Below are 20,619 nucleotides of genomic sequence, written 5' to 3'. Positions count from 1 at the left end.
TAGCAGCCCTGAAAATTTAGCTTCCGAGTTTCCAATTCCTAGTTCCAAGGCATAGTCTGAGCATTCTCTCTGAGAATGAATGTACTGAATCATGTCCCTCTTAAGGCATTATTTGACTGAAAGTCAAAGTATCATCTGAATGAGCCTAATCCTCTGACAGAATTCTCTCATTTCCTCTGCTATCCAAAAGAAAAGAGCCCAGCCTTCACCAGTTCCTTTCAAAAGCAGATGCTCATGTTTAGTTGACGCATTTTTCCCCCAAGACCCGTTCAAAAGACTAAGACTTCAACATTCTAAGGGAGACAAACTTATTAATACTTGAGAACAAAAATATTTTAATGGCCAGTTCCAGCTGCCAAATAAAGATTACTTCTTATTTATCTTACATTCAATCCCCAAACATACTAAATATTTGAGCATAATCATATTTAATATGCCTTTCTCTTTTTCTCTTCAAAGGAAAGATAATCACTATAATATTTTTGAATAACTACCCCAGACAGTAAATATCCTCTCCTTTTCCTTTCTCTTCTTCAGGAAAAATAAACAAAATAGAACTTTAGAATATACTGCTACTTTTCAAAAAAATAAACCAGAGCTGCTCCAGTTGACTTAAAACCCTGTATCAACCTTTTACCTGCCTATAGTAACTGAAAATAACCTGTTGAAGAGCTAAATCTTCAGAGTTGTTCTCAACTCCATGATGTATGCATTTGCAATTCACTTGGTTCAACCATCGCACCCATTTGCTTCCCATCTTTCTGATACAAAGAGATATAAATCATCTAGCTCCAAACTATAATATTTCATTACCTTTTTACATTTTACTACTAAGAGAGGCACAGGGATGTGAGCTTCTATATCAGATACATTTTTTTCAAAATAATTTCCAGAAGCATAAAAAAATTTCTAACCCACTGAAAAAAATCTACATATAAAACTTCAGTACACAAATACCTGGTAATGCTGAGAGTTTACATTAGAATTTAGAATATACTTACATACAGTTAATATATGCAATCTCGTTCAATTTAACTATCTCATGAAATGTTTCAAGAAGTATGTATCAGAGACCTAAAGAACTCATGCTAGTTGTTCAAAGTTGCAAAAATATTAACAGATTGACTTGGGATTAAGACCCAGTTCATAATTTCAAGACCTGCACTCTTTTGTTTGAATGAAATATGTTGCCACTTATTGTTAACAATTAAATTAATATTTTGGAAATGAGCAATGACTCAGAAATGTCTATTTTTTCACAGTAAATTACTAAGGAAAATTAAATAATCACAATACATGTAAATTTAATAGAATCATCATGATTCCTATACTGTAATCATATATTGTACTCATAAATTTAGAGAACTTCAATACCATTAGCTAATTTAGACATTTACCAGATGCAAATCAAAGATTTGAATTTTATTTGTATTATTACTAAAAAAAAAAAAGAAAACTGAATTCTATATGAAAGGAAGGAAGAAAAAGACAGACAGACTCCAATACAAGTTCCTCAGTCTCATCTCAAAACATTCCATAATCATTTGAAAAACTAGTTTAAAGTCATGGCTGTTTCATTGCAGTGAGTTTTATATATGTCATAAAGCCTACTGCTTTGAAATCTTTAGATTTAATTTTCATTCCTAGATAAGAACTGAAAGATAAATTACTTTCAAGCAGCAACTCAGCTCTATTCACCTTTTTCAGAATGATCTGGAACAGTCTAGGAGCTTCCAGAACACAGGATGTTAATGATGTCTATTTTTAAATGTTTGCTCTTCCCATTGTATGAGGCACTGGAGTATTCCGACTTTGTGATTTTGGTGCATGACCTGTGACTGCATGTGTTCTTAACAGTAGCAATGCTTGCGAGATGAACACTATTCTCTAAATAAAGACTGTTCAATAGCCTTCTTTTTAAGCAAGTTTTAATTATTTTACTTCTCAACTGATACCCCTACTGAATATGAACATAACCACTGAGCACTTAGGAGCTCTGCTCTCTAGGGCTGTACATTTCCTATAAATCCCGTAAGTGGAACTCTCTATCAGGGAGCTTCACTGTAGCCAAAATAGAGAAAGTATAAAAATATTTTATTGAGAAAAGGCAAAAAAACCCCATAACTATATAGATCAAGTTCAGAGATATATAAAAACTCTGTGGTTATTTTCTCTTATAGATGGGCTTCAACAAGAAGACTGATTAAATACAGTACACATTTGATTCGTCCACTGGTTTTTATTTCTAGCATTGCAATTTTTGAAAAATTTATTTTTTAAATCACAATTTACTACAGTATTTTTATAATGTAAAATTCAATCCAAATGAATAATTAAATAAATATTGTGACAATTTATCTTTAAAAACTTTTATATTCTCTCATCTTTCACCTTTGAAAATATCTTTAAAGTTCTGGTATTCTATCAGATGTTTCATCCTTTCTGTTACGCCTATAATTTCAGAAGTACAGTTTACGAAGGTAGTTCTGAGAAAAATAAGAAATGTTGTGCAACTTTTAAAATCAAATTTCAAGAGTACTGTCATATATGGGATAAAATTTAATATCACAAATAATGCTACAGAACTACATTAGCTCCCTTCTACATGGTAAAATAATAAGGACAAAACAAAGAAGATTTATAGCAAAAAAAAAAAAGGTTATGAATATTTCTGGCTTTGCTTCCAACAGAAAGGAATCTCAGCTGAATAACTTCATGGAGATTTTCAAGGTATTGATTTTGCCCACAATTTGATACACTTTGTGAAAATGTACATCAGCTACTGCAATAGTAACAGTAGCAAAGGTAAGATCTGCCGATGCCACTACAGAATCCAGTACCCCGAAACATGCATGTTCTTTCTTTCTCTCTCTGTTTCTGTGTCTGTGTCTATGTCTTTCTCTATCTCCAGAGCAGCCCACATTATACAGGGGATTGGACCTCTTCCACTATATTGTAAATATGAAGAATCTGCAATAGCAATTTTTCCATGATTTTGGATTTACTTGGATTCAGTAAATTAAGCATATTAGAAGGCATCACAGAGGTGAGAAAAGAAAATTAGTGGAAAGAGCTGTCACTATGCTATGAATCCCCACCTTACTCGTGTGGGGGGTGAGGAGCGTGTATCCTTTTAACAAATCCAGAAGGAGTCATTAAAAAAAAAAATCAGAGACTTTTGAAATGCATTCAGTGAATTAATTAGACTTCTGCCTAGGATACTGGGACTGGCCTATAATGCCAGACTTGGAAGGGACCAGAAATGCTTGAGTTTTTTGTCAAAATCAGGTTTGTGTTAGAAGAGAGAGAAAACCAGATTGAAGTTGTGTTGAGTCCTGTCTAACAGAGCCACCTAGACTGGCATCAGGCAGAAAGTCTAGAGGTCAGAGGTTACCCAGTGACTGCAGAAGGAGAATCAGTGGGTCACTCGAAACAGGTATCTATCTGCCTGGATGAAGAAAACAGAGAGAGGTCTGAGAGAGGACTCCTGGTCCCCACAAAAGTGTCCACGAGATTCAGCTTTACAAATGGTGAGGGCTTGAAGTCATCCCAGAGGGCTTGAAGTCAACTTATTATCCAGTTCAGATAAGAATTATTTAACTCAACTTTTTTTTTCTTCTCCATTTCCTACCTCTGTGAAGTCTAAAGCCACAGCTAAAACGTGGAGGCAGGAGAAGGAAAAAGCAGCTTAAAATCTAAGAGAAAGAGACGTCAACCACACTATATCCTCATTCACACGGCAGGTTCAAGCTGGAGCAAGAAGGGAGGAACAATGGCAGCCAACTGAATTTCACAGTTCTGGGATTATAAATGAGACTGGGATGTTTTAATTTCTTGTTTGAGACTTCTTTCAGGATAAAATTTCCATAATACAGCATTCTGTCTAGTTATTTAAAGTGGGCAGAAAAATCATGAGCCTGCTTCAGTTTTTAAACCAAGGACCAGGAAATATTGCCCCTAATTTAAAGTTTAAAGGAAAAGCAAAGAACAAAATCAACTCAATGTGTTTACTAAGCAGATTAGTTACATTTACATTTTATAAAGTTTACCTACGAGCCACTGAAAAGAGGCAATATTCCTTAATACTGTGGACAGGAAATTCCCAGGGCAGCATCTGATACCCCCTTCTGAGTCTTTTGGTCTTCCTCCATCACTCTGCGTAAAGGACTACAGTACTCTGACCAGGCATGCATCGTTTCCCATTTATTCAGGAAAAGGGGCTCTGTCACCACGAGAAAGGTGGAAGAAGTGAAAGACAGACAAAAGCAGCAAATGTCCACCAGGATAAGTATCAACCTAACATCGTGAGTGTATTGGTTAAGTAACTAGATGCTTGAAATTAAAAGTTCTAGAGTTAGTACGTGAAAGAAAGAATATCATTATACCCTGCTCCTATGGCCTTTCTTCTACGTGGCAGCTATCTAGTAAAGTGTTTGTAATGACTTATACAAAGGGAATTTAATAGAATTATTTATAAGTTCAATATTTTTCTAAATTAAAATTAAACTTTTTTGTTCTATCAAGGGATCTCTAAAAATTTACAGGATGAGAAATAAAATTCAGATTATATCACATTAGAATTTACATTTAAATTAATCTTATGTACATCCTGAATTCATTTCATAACTGTTTGTCTTCTGCACCTAAGTGGGTTTATATTAAACATCATAAATAATTTTTCCCCTCTTGATTTATGATCACTGAAAAATATACATGCAAAACATATACATTTATTATCCATGTTATATATATACATACATATATATTAGGACTACTTACAGATTGCCAAGAAAATCCCCTTCGATTAGGAAAAAAATACTTTCCTGATGAAGTTTAGGTTAAAATTTCGGCTAGCTAGGAGTTCCTAATTTTTTTTCTTCAATTTTCCCACAGAAAGATATTAAAAACTAGGAAAAAACAAAGCCACCAAAGCTGTGAAAATCAGGATAAACAGCCAAGCACCTGCCTGACTCCAGATGAAATTTCCAGTAAGTAAAGGTTAGATGAAGCCATTAAACAGAATCATTCAGGAGAAGGTAATAAATTATATCTATCAAACCTTAATGCATATTCTTACCTCAGAGACATGGTACCATCAAGTGAAGCAAAATAAGTCATTGTTTAATAAGTAGGACAGTTTTCTAAGCAGCTCAAAGCCGTTCTCTGTTACCCTCTATTCCTACAACTGGGACTACAAATCTAATAATCAACAGATTCCATGACAAAACTGGACTGGAATTAACAAATTACTCCCCAGAAAGAAGTCAGAAGCAAGGCAAGATGAAGGCAAGAATAACCACGAGAAGAGTGTATACTGTCGGGGCTACAGTTTTCACAATTGCTTCAAATTATCTTAAAATTAATTCCTATTTACACAATACCCAGTCAGTGAGAGCAGGAGGGTAGTGTTTGCCAATTTCTGCACTATAAAATTACTGTTTGTTCCCTTTCTATACTTTATCCTTTGGAAGTGAGTCACTAGGTCCAGCCAACACTCAATAAGTTGGGAGGTTGGGGAGAGAAGGGTTGTATTTTACCTCTTGGAGTATGGGGTACTTACATAAATTATTTAAAATTTTTCTAAAGAAAGATTTGTCTCTCCTTCCTCACTTATTCAATCACTATTCTGTGTCAGTCTGGACACATATATATTAATTTTATACTTTCAGTTATAATCCAATGTGTATTTGTTTTATTGCTTAAATTGTTCCAGCTTTGGCCATTGGGATACTCCTACCCTTTGATTTTTTTCCAGCACTTTCTTACTTTTTAACTTTCTATCACTATAAGATGTTCTAGATTCATGCTGTATTTTCTTTGCCCCAGTACTAGAATGAATCGTTTTTCCAAGGAGCTCTGGTTTATTTTATGGGAAAATGACATTTAAAAACCAAGATCTGGGTCTCGGCCTGACTGAGCTTATAGCTACAATTAATAAACTGCTTATTGCTGGTAATGATGGTGACATAAAATGCAGTATCAAGGATTGTGAACTAGTGTAAAATGAATGTGTGTGGTGTGTATATTTTTATATATAATTCATCTCTGATTTGGTAATATATTGGTAAATTCCTTGGTATAATAAAATACACTATTCTTTCTTGTTCACTATTTTAGTAATAGTATCTTTAAAATCCCTAGCCTTACCATGGCACAGCATTTGGTAAATAAACTGTATTTTATAGACACCTCAATTGTTTGTGGCTAGAAATAAATGAAATGTTGGAATAGCTAGTGAGTTACAAAATGATATGCTTTGTACCATTAAGCTGGCAAAAATAAAAGATATTTAACATCCTTCAATAGTAAGATAAAATCATCCCACTTTATGTGCAGTTTTAACAGAGGATAAAATAAAGATGGGAGCTTCTGAAAAGTCAGAGAGAAATATGAAGTTACTTTAAAAAGTCATGATGATTAACATACCCATTCAATGTTTTGTCTTTGGTCAAATTCCACAATATTTCCTATATTCTTTTAGTGAGATCAGAAAGAAAAATATATATTAAGTAACATAACTTACTTAGCAAGGAAAAGAATGAGATCAATACTTTCCTAACTTTTTCTTTTCTTTTCTTACTAAGGCTCTGATTTCTGTAGCCCTGTTTTCACACGTAAAGTAGCAATAGAGTACTAACTATCCATAACAAATTTTGAGAAATAACATGATTTTCCACTTATCTAAGCAAAAGAGGGCTTTAGAGCCATACTTTAAGGTTCCCTTTCTGTTATTTGTGCATTCTCTTGGGGACTAGGAAATCATTTTTATTTTATTATTGTTCTTGTCCTTTTCTACTCGGCATTATTGATTTGTTTCTACTCCATTTATTCCTGTGCACAGATTGAACGAGGACTGATTTATTTAATTTGTTGTTTGTCAAAAACATCACTAGTGGTGATAAAAGTATGGCTTAGGGAATAGAATTTGCTAGCTAGGCTTACCGACGTGTTATCCCTAAATTCCTTCAAAAAATAAAAATAAGTTTGTACAATAACAGAAGTTACTTTCCCAAGAATCATTTCTTAGCAAAAGCTTGTTCAGCTTACACTAATTCATATGTGCATCCTCTGAAAACTTATTAAATTATAAAATGAGCAAGAGTGATCTTGTTTGCAGGATAAGAAGGGGCATACTACTTTAAACGTATGAAGCTTGAAAACATTTTAAGTACAATGAATAAGTCCTATCAGATTTCCTCAGATTAAAAGAAGTTAATTTTATATTATTTTTGATATATTGGTTTATAAAGCTTATTAGACAAATTATTTCATGTTCATATTGTAACAGACAGTGAAGAACAGGATTATTTAGATACAATGTACACACTATCTTAGCTTAAATATTTAACTTAAATAAATGCATATGAATTTAAATATACATTAAATTAAGTTTAATCCCTCTTTTAGAATGGAAGGTTCAGGAAGGCAAGGATTTTTGACCCATTTTGTTCAAAGCTGTAGCCCCCATACCTGGTATTAAATAGGTGCACAAATGAATAAATAAAATGCAGGAAAAATTATCATTATCCCCATTTCAGGGATAAGAAAACCAAAGTACATATCCATGAACTGAATTAAAAATATGACTTAATTTTCTGACCTGATATCATACGAAAAAACTAGGTTTCACATTGGAAATGATTTGTTCTTGTGGGTAATTTAATTTTAGGAATCAGAACCAATGACATCTCTAGAATAAGAAAAAGGGACAAAGATTTCACAGGAATTGCAAGGATACTTTTTCTGGAAGATTCATTTGCATTGCAAACTTTAACTTAAATTATATGCTTAAATTACATGGTCTTAGTAGGGTGGATAGAGATTATTTAGAGGTAAAGTAGAGATAACTCCAGCCACCAAAATATCTTTTGCACTTACTCCCTTTTTCTCTCACTGACTGGAGAATCAGAGAGAGGATATGCCACGTAGGTAGTAATAACAAGACACACAGACTATTCCCTTCCATTCTCTGAGCCATGTAAGTTCTTTTACGTGTTCGAGAAAGTGATGTACTTTCTGTTTCCTTCAGCCTAGAAAAGGAGAAGTGTGAGTTTGACACCAGCAGTAGGTGCAGTCCAGGGAGTATTAAGAAAGAGCACCAGAGTAACAGAGGAGGGCGTGCAAGCTAGAAATTGTGGAAATCTGGTTTAGATTATGTTGATACCCCAGCATGGTTTATAAGAATAAGATAGGTCTCTGTTATCATTCAGTTTTGTCTAATTAGTATTGCTAGCGAGTCCTATTTAGTATACAAATCCAGACTTGCTTACCAAGGTGAGCAGACCTAAGGAACTGCAGCAGAATATATTTTCCAAAGGGCATCCAAAACGCTTTTCTGCAATGTGACCTTGCTCTTCCTTCTTCAAGAGATGGAGTCTCATTCCCCTTTCTTGAACCTCAGCGGGCTTTTCTGGCTTGCTTTACCAACAGAATGTGGCAGAAGGGATAATACGGACCTTCCAAAGCTGGGTCATAAGAAGTGTACAGCCCTCTGCCTGGGACTCCTAGAATGTTTCTTTTTGGGAAACTCCCTCTGGGAATTCAGACGCCATGCTGTGAGAAGCCAGCATCAACTTCCAGTCATGAGAGTGATCCTCCCTGGACATCTAGCTCAGTCAGGCCTTCAGATGACACCAGGTCTAGCTCACATCTTATTGCAACAAATGGGAAATGCCAATTGAGAACTGACCAGCTAAACCTAGTCAACCCACAGAATCATGAGAGAGAAAAAAAATTTTTTAAGCCATTAAACATTTCAATATTTTGATAGATAGCAAAGGGCAATACAAAGAGGAAGAAAGCTCTTTTAACTCATTAAGAATGTAAAATATTTCAGGGTATTGAATAAACAAGGCCTTCCAGGGAACCAGCTCATTCACAGAACAACTCATGCATAAAATCTTAATACCATCCAAATGAGTGACCTGAGTATAAGCACATGATTACAGGATGCACGGTGTTTTTCAGTAGAATGCTGTTTTCTTCTTAATCAAGTGGTTTGCATTCACTAGAGGAGCTTTCTTGCTAGAATCAATTTGAGGACTCATGCTGTGGTGGCTGCTTTACTGTGTATTTTATATTCTCATCTGTTGCTAGGTAAGTGGAAAAGCAGCAACGGCACTCATTACTAGTAAGCCTTTTACTATTATGAGTTGTTACTTCACATCCATCAACAGAGTGTTGTCAGATATAAGTGGGACCTAAATTTCTATCTTCATAGAACATAGCTTAATGACTCATTCCTAAGTTACTTACAGTAATCAGTTCAAAAGCGACATTACCGTGACACAGGATCTAAGTAGGGAGTCATCTGTTTTTACTGTCTTATTTCTTTCCATCCTCACAGATGCTCCTTCTCACCTGTCCTAAAAGTGCACACATCTCTTAATTGAGCATGAAAGAGTAATTACTGAAGACTGTCTAAAAATCTATTTTTGCATAAAGAACAGCATCACCTCATTGCTATCTCTGTTCAACTAGTGGTCAATGGATGGGAGAAGGAAAAAATAAATGTGTGTGTGTGCATGTGTGTGCAAGTGTATTTGATACTTACAGCATCTGGTTATCTCAAAATTCAAACTGAAAAACCTCATTTTGTTCAAGGTGAAATACAGAGCAGCAGTCTCTAGGCACAACTTCGAAAGTCTGTCTAGAGGCTTTAACATTATGGTAACCTGCCAAACTTCATAACTATCCTACTTTGAACATGAGCAAGCTACTCATTTGCACATGCCAACATATATGAAAGGGTAACGCAAGAAGATATTAGATAATCAGGAACAGAAAAGCACAAAAGGGAAATTTGTTATTTATTATAGAGCATAGATCAAGACATATTGCTCCTAGCTTAAGAAAAAAAAAAAACTTCTTTCAAATAGATTCAGGTAAGTATTTTCCCAAAGAATTTAGTGTTTCCTACTGTCCCTAAAAATGTAAAAGCTAAAAGCTATTCATCCCAAAGGCATTAATTATCTGAAAAATTTTTGTTAAGTAGCATCTATGTATACACATTATAAAAGATGTTGTGAAGCATTAAAAAAAAAAAAAGTAGGGCATGTTCTCTGGCCTCACCAAGATTATAGAGCAAAACGAAAGACAAAGTTAGGCTGAACTAAATAAATACTAAAGATATGAAAATTATAGTGCCATATCCAAGTACAGTCTTCCAGATGTGAACTAACGCTGGTTTAAGTTGCAGGTTTCAGAATGCTGAAGACAACCTACCACGCAGCCCAAGGATTCCTGCACACTCTTGCTCTGTAGTAAAGAAGGCAAGGTCCTGGTCTTTCTTCCCCTGGTCCATTTTACAGGGTTGATTTGCCTTGTTTTGTTTTCAAGTGAGCAACACTGAGGGATGAAGTAACATCTCTTTTCAAAGAACAGCCAGCCTTATTTCCACTCACTACAAAAGCAGTAAATCTCCCAAGTGGTGGTTCTCTCTCCTCCAACCTGTAACACAGCCCACAATCCATGCAGACATCCATCATGGGCCCTCTACAGCCCACATGTAAAGCTGTTGGTCAAAATACAGGATGTCTAGTTAAATCTGAATATTAGATAAACAATGGACTTCTTTCATGTCTCAAATATTGATTGTACATATGTACAATGATAAAATACTTAACTAGAATTCAAATTTCACTTTTTTTTTTTGGTTGCTAAATTTGGCAAGCTTATCTCCATGGTACACGGTGAACATGGGAACCAACAAAAACAAACATGAAGCTCTGGCTACTGCTTTTGCTTTTGCTGTGGGTGGTAAAGTCCTTTGCTGCTGACCAATGAGCCTCATGTCTTCCCAGCATTCATGATATAGTAACAGGCTAACATGTTACCCTGTAAGGATGGAAAAGTCTGAGATTCTGCATAGTTCCTCATACAGAGAAAGGGAGCCTTGTTTGCATTTGTGCCATTTTAGTAGTTTACAGCTAAGAAGAAGAAAGGCAGGGGTTTTTCTAGACATGGAAACTGAGCTGAAATGGAACACTTTTTGGAGAATAAAAAGAAAATAAAGCTGCATATTCAGAAAAAATAAAGTCATAGAGGGTCTTAAAATTGTTGAGAAACAATTCTCTACTGTTTCTCTATTGCACTTTTCACAAGCAGAGGCACTGACTGTTTTCATTTGTTAACTAACTTTTCAAGAATGTCGAGTGAACAGCCTTGAAAGATACAATATATACTTCCGGAGCAAAGGGCAAGTTTGTTTACTGTTCTGTGTAATAAAGATGATGTCTCCTTCTTGTGCAAAATTCAAGCAGGCTTACTACACCTTATAAAATATTCAAATTCCCTAAGTTAGGCATTCATCTCACGTAATGCAGCACACTGTATGCCCCAGCATCACCTGGCCTTCTGCATACCACCCTAGACAAATTGGGCCTTAGGGAGATGGCGCAAATGCTGATGTTCTTGCTACTGCTATTGCTTCGAGTAATAAAAGGTCTAGGTCTCTGTCCCATGTGTCTCATGCCTTCTGCCAGCACCCATGAACTGCGGCAGGCTAACTTGTTAGCCTGCAAACAGAAAAAAAATCAAATTCTATGCAGTTCTTACGATTATAGAGGGTTTTTAATTTTGAAGAACGAATATGTGATGTGATAGTCACTGGAGGACTATTACATATTTTGGTTTGAGAGCTGACAGGAAGAAAATGGTATTTTGACATGATTTTCATGCACTTTCTCACCTCCAGGACCTTCTCACATACTGTTTTTCGGCTGGAACAATGTTACCCTGTCCTCTTCTTCTCAGTACACAAAATGTATCCCCTACAAATGCATACGTAATTCCAGGTTAAATATTTCTCCTCTATGAGCTGTCAACCATTCCAAGAAGCCTTTCATGCCCTTCTCCAGTTCCACTCTTCTGTTCTAAGTACTCCAAAAGTGCCCTGTACATCTAACATCAGAGTCTGCATCACATTATTGTAATTTCCTGTTCCTATTTCCCCCACTGGACTTTAAGCTCTGTAAAGACAGGTTTTAAGTCATATTCTCAGTGCTTAGAATGATAATTGGAATATAAAAGAATCTTGATAAATATTTGTCAAATGAAGAGTCATAGAAGTTGCAGGAAACCCCTTTCCTTCTTTGTGATATACTTGGCTGAATTTACGAAGAAATTAATTTTTAGTACTAATTTATGATTATGCAGTGCTATGAAAATCTAATGAGTGAGGAAAGACAAGGGCCCAATATTTTAGTTTCAGATTCTATTTCCAGAAAGCTTTTCCCTATTTAGTCAGCTCATTGCAAGACTTAAAAGATATCCTTTCTAGTCTCAAAAAGTACTTATAGTGACTAATTTAAGGACAGATTTTTTTTCCACTAAAGATGGGATTTAAAATGTAATTACTAGAGTAATTATGGGGAAATAAGGGGAGAAGTCCATTTCAAATGAATAAAGACAATGTACTATAGGTACTACGGACTGAATCACGACCTCCTCCAATTTGTGTTTTGAAACCGTAATGTCTAATGTGATTATCTTCAGAGACAGAGGCATTAGGAGGTAATTAAGATTAAATGAAGTCACAGGGGTGGGGCCATAGATACCCTAGGACTGATATCTTTCTAAGAAGAGGAAGAGAGAGAAGTCATGCCCTTTATCTCCACTTGCACACAGGAGGACAAGGCCATGTGAGAATGCAGGGAGAAGGTGGCCATCTGCAAACCAGGAAGAGAGCTCTCACCAGAATGCAGACTGACTGGAAACTTGATCTGGGACTTCTAACCTCCAGAACTGTGAGAAAATAAATTTCTGTTTTTTAAGTCATGCAATCGCTAGTATTTTGTCATGGCATCCAAGTAAATTTATACAGTAAACACCTTAGAAAAGGCAGCTTATTACCTTTTAATGGGGAAAATGGTAACAATACTGGCATATATCCTTGAATGAATTTGGTTATAATAAACAGGGTCTTTTATAAGTAAAGTAAAATGATTCCAATCAGAATTTTTGTCATTGCATCATGTAGAGGTGAATGGCATAAGCTAATATGGATTTATCTCACAATAACTGTTAGATATCAAAATTCAGTCATTAATGTCTGTATGTACATGAACTTGGCTATTACTCCTAGGGTCATGACTGGATAATTGAAATGCCTTAGTCAACAAATTATTTAAGGACCATAATTAAACTGGTAGTACACTTTCTGTTCTTAGTATGTAAAGTAATAGTCCATTTTACAATATTTTCACTCATGGTCAGATTGCCTCCAGATTAATCACTTGCTGACAAATTGCATTTTGTTGGGTAGCACCTCCAATTGTTCATCATTTTTTAAAGGAGAAATCTCATACCAAGCTTTCCAAAGCAAAGACTAGAAATATTTTGTCTCTGACTAGACATTTATATCTTTAAATATCCAATGTTACCTGATTTTGATCTCCCAAATTTACACATCAGTACACTAAGCACCTTAAATCTGTGTAGGATAGGGTGTAAAGGGATTAGAAAAATAAATTTAGGGTCAGAAGGCCATAATAGTAATAGCAAAAATAACAGTAAGAAAACTTGAAAACCATCAAAACGAATGCTATTGAAAGAGCTAAATAATTATTTTAAAATGCAAATTTTAGATAAGAAAGCAAAATATTCTGTGAAGGTAACATTAGTAATAAATCTGAGCAAAGGGTACACAGAATCAATGATTCATTAATAATGAAAGAAAAAGTTTTTTGGTTGTTGTTTTTGCCATTTTTGCTACTTGAACACTGCTGATAAATGCTGAGATTAAAAAAACTGGGTTTAAAAAAACATATGCTACAGAAAATTCAATAGAGAACTCCAGGGGTGTCCTTGAGAATCAAAATAAGATACAGGTAATAGAAAACAGTGGCTTTGTTTCAACACTTATTTAGTTGTGTATCTTGAGCATACAGCCTAAGAATGTCAGTGACAGAAAAAAAAAATCTAAGAGTGATTTAAGCCAATACAGTAAATTCATGAGCGCATTAATTTGCACCAAGTAGGTGTTCCATGAAAATTGGTTGAATGAATGTCTGAAACAGGAGAAGGATTACAAGGAACAGTAACCTTGAAAAGAATACAAATACATTTGGTTACAAAATAATTTCATCTAGATCTGAGAGTAGCAGCAACATTTGAAATATGACAAGCATAACAGAATGAAAGAAATTAGGACGCCAAATAAACAAGATGGGAATCATCACTAACATGACCAAAACAAAAGGACATTCTGTAAGTGAAACAATTTGTGAAAGCACACAAACTTTGGAAAGCTCTATGTGAGGCTGATGTGCCCATTAATCCATAGACAATACCAAACTGTTAATCAGACAATGAATCAATCTTCCCTGACATTAATTGAGTTGTTGTGAAATAAATTAATAATTATCTACACATTAAGCACCAGCTGTTAGTCTATAACCCATATAAATATGTTAACACTTTCCAAGCAAAACTAATTCAATTTATCAATGCAAAATAATAACAGAACTCATTGGCTAATTCCAAAAACACAAAAAAGATGATGCAGTGTGATATGCAAATTTTGCTGCAGAACTGCAAAATGCTTAGATTCACCAAAAGCAGAAAAAGCCAAGGAGTCTATTTGAATTGACTTGCTTATCTCTTAGAGTTACATTAATCCTGAAATAAAATAATTGTGGTTATTTTACTACACAACAATCAGTCTCAGTAGAATATCTGAAGCAACTTTAGCTATTGTCATACAGCATTCATTATGTTAAAGAACTATTAGCTACAATTCAGTAAGGACAAGAGCAATTCAATTTTTTTTACCAACATAAATTACCATAAAATATGTTGAAAACTGACTCTACTTCTTGGCCCAATATTATATTCTTCTGATTTTTCATTGTTAATTACAATTTTACATTGTTAAATAACTCCTCTAGCATCTCTTATTCTTTATGTACACATTTAACTTACAATTACATCTTGCTCATGCATTTCATCAGAACACTAATCTGAAATTCAGATTAGATATAAATAAAACACATTTGTTCTTCTGCAGAAATAAATATTAGCTTTCCCTATAAAACTATTGGATAGAAGGCAGAAATATCAAAATAATTAAGTATATTATAAAATATTATAGTTATGAAAGCGTGCTCTATAAGAGGATGTCTTATCCAAACTCAAAGGTGACTAATCATATTTGTTTTATTAATCCTAAAAAATCTTACAAAATACATGAAAAAAAATAACATAATGAACTTGATTTTAAAAATAGTCTCCAAAGATAATAGACCACATAGTCACTAAGAAAAACTAAACATGAAACATTTATAAAATTGTCTGTATAAAAACAATGAATGCATAATATAGACTGTTTATGGTTTTATTATCAGACAAGAGGCAAAGACTTTTCAGACTACATTCTTAATTTGAAAAATATAAAAACTATTCTAAAAATGACAGCAATACATATATACACACATACTCATCTAAATGTTATTCCTAAAACCAAAACATTGCTTGCCTTTTTTTAATTGATATTTTACGATAGTGGGAAAATATATCTTATTGAATCTAAGAAATCAAAAATAGAGAGGAAAAGTATTACAGAGTCACTATTTTAATATGATTATTTCCTTGACAGAGAAGGCAAGATATTATTCAATATCAAATTCAGGACAAAGAAATGGCTTTAGAAATATTCAAGTGTCATAACTTGTTTAAATTTCCGTCAACACAGTGAGAAATATTCCTCTCAAAGATACTCAGACTCATTTACCAAGTGACCTGGGCAATGTTTCCAAGATTTCATATCAATCCTGATGCTCAATCTAGATTTTTAGTATTAAAAAATAACTAAGGTTATGTAAGCAAAAAGTTAGGGAATTAAAAATATATTCAGTATTTTTTTTTTACAACTCTTAGACCATAAAAATTTTAAAGCTGTCTATTGTTTCTAGATAATCTTCAGGTTAGTTGAAAGTAAAAGAGTACTCTGTATATTTATATTTAATAAATCATTGTTAAATTCTAAAAACTCTTGTCCTTGATTGAATACTGAAGAAATCTAGAGCAGAAAGTTTCTGTACAAAGCTACTGCACACTAAATGCTCTCACAGCCACCATATTAAAGGAACAAAGGCCGAAAATGTCACCTGGTCTAGGAAGAATGTTTTTGCTAGATTGCGCTAGGTTGGTTGAGTTGTCAGAATAAGATAAATGGAGCTGAGCCGTACCATTAACCTGTGACATTTCTGACAGTGTGAGGCTATGGGCTATGAGAAAAGTAGACTATTTTTTTCCTTCCTATTCCTCAATTTATAATAGAAATAAAAAAAGATAGATGAAATGTTTTAATAAAAGACAGAAACAGATCAGAAGTCTATCTTGAATAACAGATGCTTTCCATTATATGTAAAAGCATATCACCAAATCAGAATATATCAACAAATATCACACAATTTTATCTATATTTAAAGGAGATAAACATTAAAATAGTCCTTACTTTTATCTAGCCATTTAAGAGCAACAAAATCTATTTTTCCTTATTGACATTTTAGTATTTTCATCAAAAAAGGTTAATCAAAACTGTCATAATTTTATGACAATAAATCTCATTCCATTCTTAAAATCACTATTAGGTTTAAATAATAGCATTTTTTTGTTGTTGTTTTTAGGTTTACTGAAATTACATAGAAACTTTAATATGCTTATGGGTTTTTTTTCCCCTGTTTCCCATTGACATGGAAAAAGTAAAACAGATAGCGAATATTTTAGAAAGAGTGAAATTGCAAGATACAATGAAGACTAAATATCAGTTACTGTTCATAATAAGAGTAAAAACTCTAATAAAATGAATTAGTACTGATATTTACTCATAATTTGGGAATAAACTCTAAATTGCCTAATATGACTCTACGCCTTACTTATTATATGTGTATATATATATGACAAAATGACATTTTTATGATCCTCAGTCCTTGCAATGCATATGCAAAAATTTCAGTTTTCAAGAACAAGGATGTTACACATATACTGACTCATAGGAACCAATATCTTTCATAAAATCATATCATAACTTGACTTTACTTGGTATTTAACTTACCTACGCTCTAAACAATAAACCATAACCCTGTTTTCTCTCCAAATTATTTTATTGTCAATAATGACAAATGAAAGTAACTTGCCTGTGACTTTTACTGCTCAACATAAACAGATCCATAGATATTGAATTGGTAACTACTTGCAGAGTACTTTTAGGGAAATGTAAACTGTACTTCAGTATAAAAATAAGAGCAGGATGATGCACCATAATACATTATTTTCTGATATAATAACATTTTCTAATATAATACATCTAGGATATACCAACAAAAATGCTTATGAAAAATAAAACATACTAATGCCTTTAATATCACATATTTTATAAGTATAATATGTTTAGTATTTAGGAAAAAATTAATAGCATTTTTTAAATAGCATTTGGCAAAAATATAAAAATACATATTTTTGATACAATTTTGATATTTTGATATACTTATGATTTTAATCTATAGTTTGTATAACCAAATGCATAGAAATATTAAATTATATCAATTTCTCATAATCAAATTAGTGAAAACATTTTATTTACATTTTAATGTTAAAAGATTTTATAGAAAAAGCAATAGATAAGTTGTTTTCATGGAGATCTTACAGTGATTTACTCAATGTAACAAAATAATTTTACTTAGGAACAGTTATTAACAAGGAATGTAGCTATAACCTCAATTCTGTTTCTATATTGATCAACTTAAAAATGAAAATATTGCACAATAAACAAAATATAAGAAAACTCATATTGTGTATATTATCTCTTTCTCCATATGATATATATACCTTAGGTCACACTGGAAGATATCAATTGACATTTTAGAAAATAATGAAATAATCAAAACAAAGGAAGATAAAATTAAACCTCAGAGAATAACTGCCAAATAAATTCAAAACAACAACAGAACTTCTCAGAATCAATGCAATATTTATCACTTTGAAAAATGCTTGGACCAGTTTAGCAATGATTATTTCATGAATGAATGAATTAGTCAATCATGCAATTACATCATTTTCATTAGAACTGATAAAAATTACTCCCACTGCGCTCATTATTCAGTGGATATTTACTGAATGCCTGTTATGTGCCAGAAACACTAGAATACAACCTCATGAAGCTTATAGTCTAATAAAAATTTTAATGATACAGTTTTAAAAGAGGAAGTTGTTTGATTTGAATACACAAGCTTTTAAAGACACTGCCAAAATTATCTCAATTCTCTACTGGGGCTATTTAAATTACTAATGGAGAATTTCTTTGGTTCTGCTCTCCCATTTTATTAAACAGTTTTATTTTAAAACTCTTTACATACATTTTAAACATTAACAGCTTTCTCACTGGATAATCATTTTTTTTGGTCACATAATAGCTTCCTGGTGCATATTATTCTCACTTCTATTTATGTAATTTAACATACAACCATTGTTTAAACAAATTTTGATTCTATCACACTAAATTTTATTCTAAGCCACCTGTGCTTATCTGTATATCATAGGACAGTAGAAGTGTTTTCTTCATTCATTCTGTAACTCTATATAAATATGTAATCTCAACATATAACCATTTAACTCTTTAGTTCTCTAAGTTACTTTAAATGACTATCATAGGACAGTAGAAGTGTTTTCTTCATTCATTCTGTAACTCTATATAAATATGTAATCTCAACATATAACCATTTAACTCTTTAGTTCTCTAAGTTACTTTAAATGACTAATTTGCAACAACATTAAACATACAGTTATGAGATCATTCACTCAGATATATTTATTAAGTTAATGTAAAATTTCTTTACCTCTTTTTTTTTTTCATGGAACTTAACTCAGTGGACTTCTATAAGCATATCTATCTAGCAGTGATTAAAGTTTGTGTTAGATTAATATATCTTTTCCAATGAGAATTTGTTTCAAGAATGTCTGATATAAGAGAATTTGAAATGGTTCCCTCTATTCCACAGTTAATTTTGGTAAAATTCACCTTATTTTCAGCCGCATTTACTGTTCTAACAAAACTTGTAGGCTGAAACTGGGCCACACAAAATGGAATCAGCAAGAAATGAGATATACTGAATTTGCCCCAAACATCGTTGATGAATATCTTTAAAATGTTTTTCAGTGTTTCCAATCTCAAGGATTTTAGAATCTGAAAATCTAGACTTGAAATGATATACCAAATCCATGTCTTTCTAATCTATGATTCAAGAGAATAAAATTGAAAGAGAATGTGATGTTCATTTGATGTGACCTTTGATCTTTTGACTTTCAGAAACTCTTGAAATACAACTTTAGTAAAATCTTTCATTTTAATATGGCATGTGTAGATATGCAACAAGCTTACACTGTATAGCACAGGAAATTATATTCAATATCTTGTAGTAACTTATGATGAAAAAGAATATGAAAATGAATATATGTATGTTCATTTATGACTGAAGCATTGTGCTGTACACCAGAAATTGACACAACATTGTAAACTGTCTATACTTCAACAAAAATATATTTAAATGGGAAAAAATATGGCATGTGTAAACGTTATTTAAGAGAAGCACCTGACTCAGATATTCGTTTTGATAATAAAATGACATAAATGTTTTTAAAGCATCTAGAACAAATTAAGGCATCAGAACACGTTAGTTCCTTTCTCTTTCAAAGAAAATAAAACACAAATTGTCACAAGAACTCATGAAGAAAATAAGCATTCCATCTGTCCTGTGTTACTGGTTTCAACAAAAGACTTACTTTTCTCCAGTCCCCAGTCAAGCAAATAAGCACCTTAAAAGAAACAAACATTCCACAAATGAATCATTTTCTCTGACAAATGGATATGGTGCCAGAGAAATGTGTATTATTTGACCCACAACTTGCTGCCATGTCCTACCTTTTAAGACCAAATTCAAAGAATCAGAAGGAAAGCAAACATCACATGGCTCTAATCACTTGTGAGACTGGGTTAAATTTGACATTTAAGAGACTGGGAACCCTGGACATAATATAATCTATTTTTCAATTAAGCCGATCTCACTTGGGAGGAGTGCAATGATGTTCATTCAATACTGTCACTTGAAAGGCACAATTAACAGATGAGGAATGTATTTTTTAGTATTCTAGTTTTCTCAAGCCTTTTTATTTTGAAATTTTGGTCAAGACAGGTAAATTTGCTTTGCTTCCCTCTTCTCAAGAACAGGTTTAACTTTTTGTCAGCGACAACACCACATTTTGGATGAACTGCTGTCATCTTTTGTTTTCCACAATGTCATGTTCAAAATTGGATTGAGAGTACAAGCAAATTGCATGGCACAGCAGGGTCAAGGAAGTTACAGGGAACTGCAGTGTCCATTTTCTCAAATCCTAAAGGTACAATTATGTAATTTCTCTGATAACTTTAAAAACTAGCCTTCATCAAATATTATTTAGAGTATAATATGGGGGTTATAAATAAACTGTTGCCTCTAAGCAATCCAGAGGGACAAAAAAGACAGATGGAGAAATGAATGTGGCCTATTGTTTTATACAGCTCTGGTTAAAAAAATTAGCCGACTCACAGGCGAAAGCCTCAGCTACAGGGCAGCTGTTGAACAG

General features: G+C 33.2%; 1 protein-coding gene across 20 annotated transcripts in view; it reads right to left on the bottom strand.

The window, feature by feature from the left end:
- STPG2 (sperm tail PG-rich repeat containing 2) overlaps positions 1-20,619 on the bottom strand; it is a 436,638-nt gene that overhangs the window by 131,877 nt on the left and 284,142 nt on the right. Inside the window, exon 13 of one of the 20 annotated variants that reach the window (XM_072940240.1) lies at positions 11,703-11,771. The exons of the other annotated variants lie outside the window; for them this stretch is intronic. Within the exon in view, the coding sequence (XP_072796341.1) occupies positions 11,751-11,771 (21 nt within the window). The 3' untranslated portion in view covers positions 11,703-11,750. Of the gene's footprint in view, positions 1-11,702; positions 11,772-20,619 lie in introns of those variants that run through there. 20 annotated transcript variants of the gene reach the window in all.

Source organism: Vicugna pacos, chromosome 2 (genome assembly GCF_048564905.1).
Source record: "Vicugna pacos chromosome 2, VicPac4, whole genome shotgun sequence".
Lineage (NCBI taxonomy): Eukaryota > Metazoa > Chordata > Mammalia > Artiodactyla > Camelidae > Vicugna > Vicugna pacos.
The sequence above is the reverse complement of the archived record's forward strand: the minus strand, read 5'-3'. Positions and strand labels throughout refer to the sequence as shown.